The 2,914-nt window shown below is 49.6% G+C and overlaps 1 protein-coding gene across 1 annotated transcript; it reads right to left on the minus strand.

The window, feature by feature from the left end:
* Positions 1-2,437: 2,437 nt before the first annotated feature.
* Positions 2,438-2,890, minus strand: VDBG_06576 (oxidoreductase; the record flags this gene model as incomplete). Its single annotated transcript, XM_003002968.1, has 1 exon — positions 2,438-2,890. One exon carries the CDS (start codon positions 2,888-2,890, stop codon positions 2,438-2,440), a length of 453 nt encoding a protein of 150 aa, XP_003003014.1.
* Between the last annotated feature and the right edge of the window lie 24 nt (positions 2,891-2,914).

Genomic DNA, 2,914 nt, shown 5'->3' on the forward strand with positions numbered 1-2,914 from the left:
ATCGGTAGGCGTCTCGCGTCATCTTGGGTGGTGCCACAAACCTCTCGACAGCTCATCCGGGAACTGACAGGAGAGAGGGCACTAAGACATTGTGCAACAACAGAGCTCGTGTTACTACTATAGTGATGATGCAGTCATCTCTTGAAAGGTGCTTTCCTAGTTGTGACAAACGTTTACAAGCGGGCGCCAGTGTTCGGCAGCACAGCATGTTCTAAGCCCTCCTGCCCCAATGTATTGTGCATTTTGAGGCTTGAGTCTAGCCCCAGCAAAGCCAGATTGTCTTTCCCAGAAAGGAAGAAAACCGCATCCGTAAAAGGCTCCCAAAGTCGTCATATTTTTCACTGGATCTCGTGAGGTTCAGGGCATGGGCCAGAGCTTCCTAAGCTTCCAAGCTCTGAAGCTCGTCCAGGCTGTGGATCTAGTCACCTTCCTGAAGCGGTCGAGCGGGTCATCGGTGGCCGGCAATCATCCAAGTTCTAGACCAGTCGTCCCCCGCAGGACTCGACCACGGCGCCAAGACGGTTGCTGAAGAATCTTGCCCAGTCTCCCGGGCGTCTGGTGGGCATACAAGCTGGAGACAGCACCAGGCGACGGGCGCTTTATTCACATGTCGCTCCAGAGCACTTGTCATGCCTCTTGAGTCCCTATTAAACGGCTTCGGCTTCGCAGAAGTATTTTTCGCTTAGTTCAACAGATCCGATGCATGTACAGCATTCTTCAACGCTCTTTGACCGTGAACGATGCGAATGCGCACCAGAACAATCGGAAGCCGCAACCAGTGAGAGGGTTGCAGATGTGCCTTACCTTCCCCATCGAGAAGCTCATACTATTCTGCAATATTCTGAGAAACGATAGCTGTTTGTTAAGGCGCTTTTCTAGGCTTGGCGGCAAGTGATAAGGGGTCAGTATGATAGCGCCAATCATTATTGGACAGCGTTCACGAGTCTTGAGCAGCGATAGCTCAGGGTTTTCGTACGGCAGGGCGGATATCTGCTTTTCTGTAGGAGGCATTACGGCCAAGTAACTTACCCTGACCATGTACAAGCGACAAGATCTTCTATCTTCCTATATCAGTGCCAGAGCGTGGCTTGGGCAGAGTGAGGGTATTTCACAAGTAGCCCGCAGGCAATAGATAATGGATATAGGGTTGTACTACATCTTAATTCTGACCCTCCGCAGCTAGGACGGCCATCTGCGGTCCTGACACGTTCCCGCAATTCTTAGCCCCTAAACAGACCCCTGTTTCGTGGCTCCTCAGGGGTCACCTGGCATTAATATTCAACTTTAGGGGAAGGTAAGAGTCAGGTTTTGGCCCTACACTTTAAATGGGACGCAGCCATGGAGACAAAGGATAGGTTTAAGATATCAAAGACAAAATAGAGGAAGGAGATATCGATGCCCAGAGAGAACGGGGAGATAGTGTTAATAGTATAAGTACACATTGATCATCTTGTTGATGGAATTACTGGTGATAGAAGGCCTCGCATTCAGACTAGTATGGGTTAGACCCGTTGAAGTTATATATGTTGGCGGTATTCACCTGGGGCTTCCAGGGCATTCACTCAGTGCCATTCACCTATTGCCAGGTGGCCTGTGCCCTGGCAGCTCCTATAGCTTAGTTCCAGGCACCCTCCTGCCTACAGAATAGCTTCCTAATGCAACTACACCTTTCTCAGACCCTTGACCCCTAACAATATAGACTTCGGGCCAATAACTCTTTCAATGCAGTCTAGTTGAATCACTGACGTCGTTTCAAAATCTTTACTTTGAATTTAATTAGATGGCTGCCGTGAGGCAGTTATGACCGTACGAGGGCTGTCGCTGAGCCCTTTCGGATCGACCGTGATAGACGATGAAATCTTTGCAAAAGCAGTGGAAATTTTCGAGCGCAATGGAGATGTGTTGCAGTCAAAACACCTGCTAGATACCGAGCACGTTCTTGCATTGAGAATTCGGAATGGCCTATCAAGCAACGTGAGTACACCGGAGCCTGAAGCTCAATTGTCCCATCTACAACAATGCCTTGAAGATGGAGGTTAAGGTTTCTGGAAAGACAGGGTCATCTCGTTATTGAAGTAAAAAGTGCTGATTTATTCCAGCGCATGGTCACAATAAGGCCACCAATGTCGACTGTCCAAGCAGGTTACTTTTCGGAAGTCATTCTCACTCAATCTGGATTGCAACTTTGCCAAAGTGCTTCTGATCCCATTGATACTCGCAGGCCCTGCTATGCGTTAGAATGCGGTATATGTCGCTGACGTTGAAACCTTCTTACTCTTTCAGCTCTTCCAGCCTGAAGACCTTCTGATCGATAACGGGCTTGATGTCATGAGCCTCAATTGCCCGAATCTATCCATGTTAGTAAGGTTGTTATGCCAGATGTTATGCAGATCTACCATTGCTTCGAATTCCTCTCTGCTTCCAACGACGATACTCCTCAAGATAGCCATGCGGCTTTGGATAAAATTGAAATCCAGTCCGCCATCTGCCTGTCCGCCAACCCAGCCAATGATAGTGACGACGCCACCAAGGCCGACGGCGTTGAGGCTCTCCTCATAGTGTTCATGCCTCCGACCTCGATGACATGCTTGACGCCTCCGCTGATAGCCTTAGCCTCATCGCCCCAGTTCGGGTTCTTCTTGTAATTGATGACATGGTCTGCTCCAAGCTTCTTCAACATCTCAGCCTTGGCGGGAGAAGAGGTTGTCGCGATGACCCTAGCACCTGCCGCCTTGGCGAACTGTAAGCCAGCAATGCTCACTCCTCCTGTACCTTGGGTCAGAACCCAGTCACCGGCACCAACTGGCCTGACTCCATAAAGGGCATTCCACGCCGTGAGAGCGGCGCAAGAAAGTGTTCCGGCTTCCAGGTAGTTAAGATTTTTAGGCATAAAAGACAAACCCTCTTCGTGAAT

This window comes from Verticillium alfalfae, genomic scaffold (assembly GCF_000150825.1).
Source record: "Verticillium alfalfae VaMs.102 supercont1.8 genomic scaffold, whole genome shotgun sequence".
Lineage (NCBI taxonomy): Eukaryota > Fungi > Ascomycota > Sordariomycetes > Glomerellales > Plectosphaerellaceae > Verticillium > Verticillium alfalfae.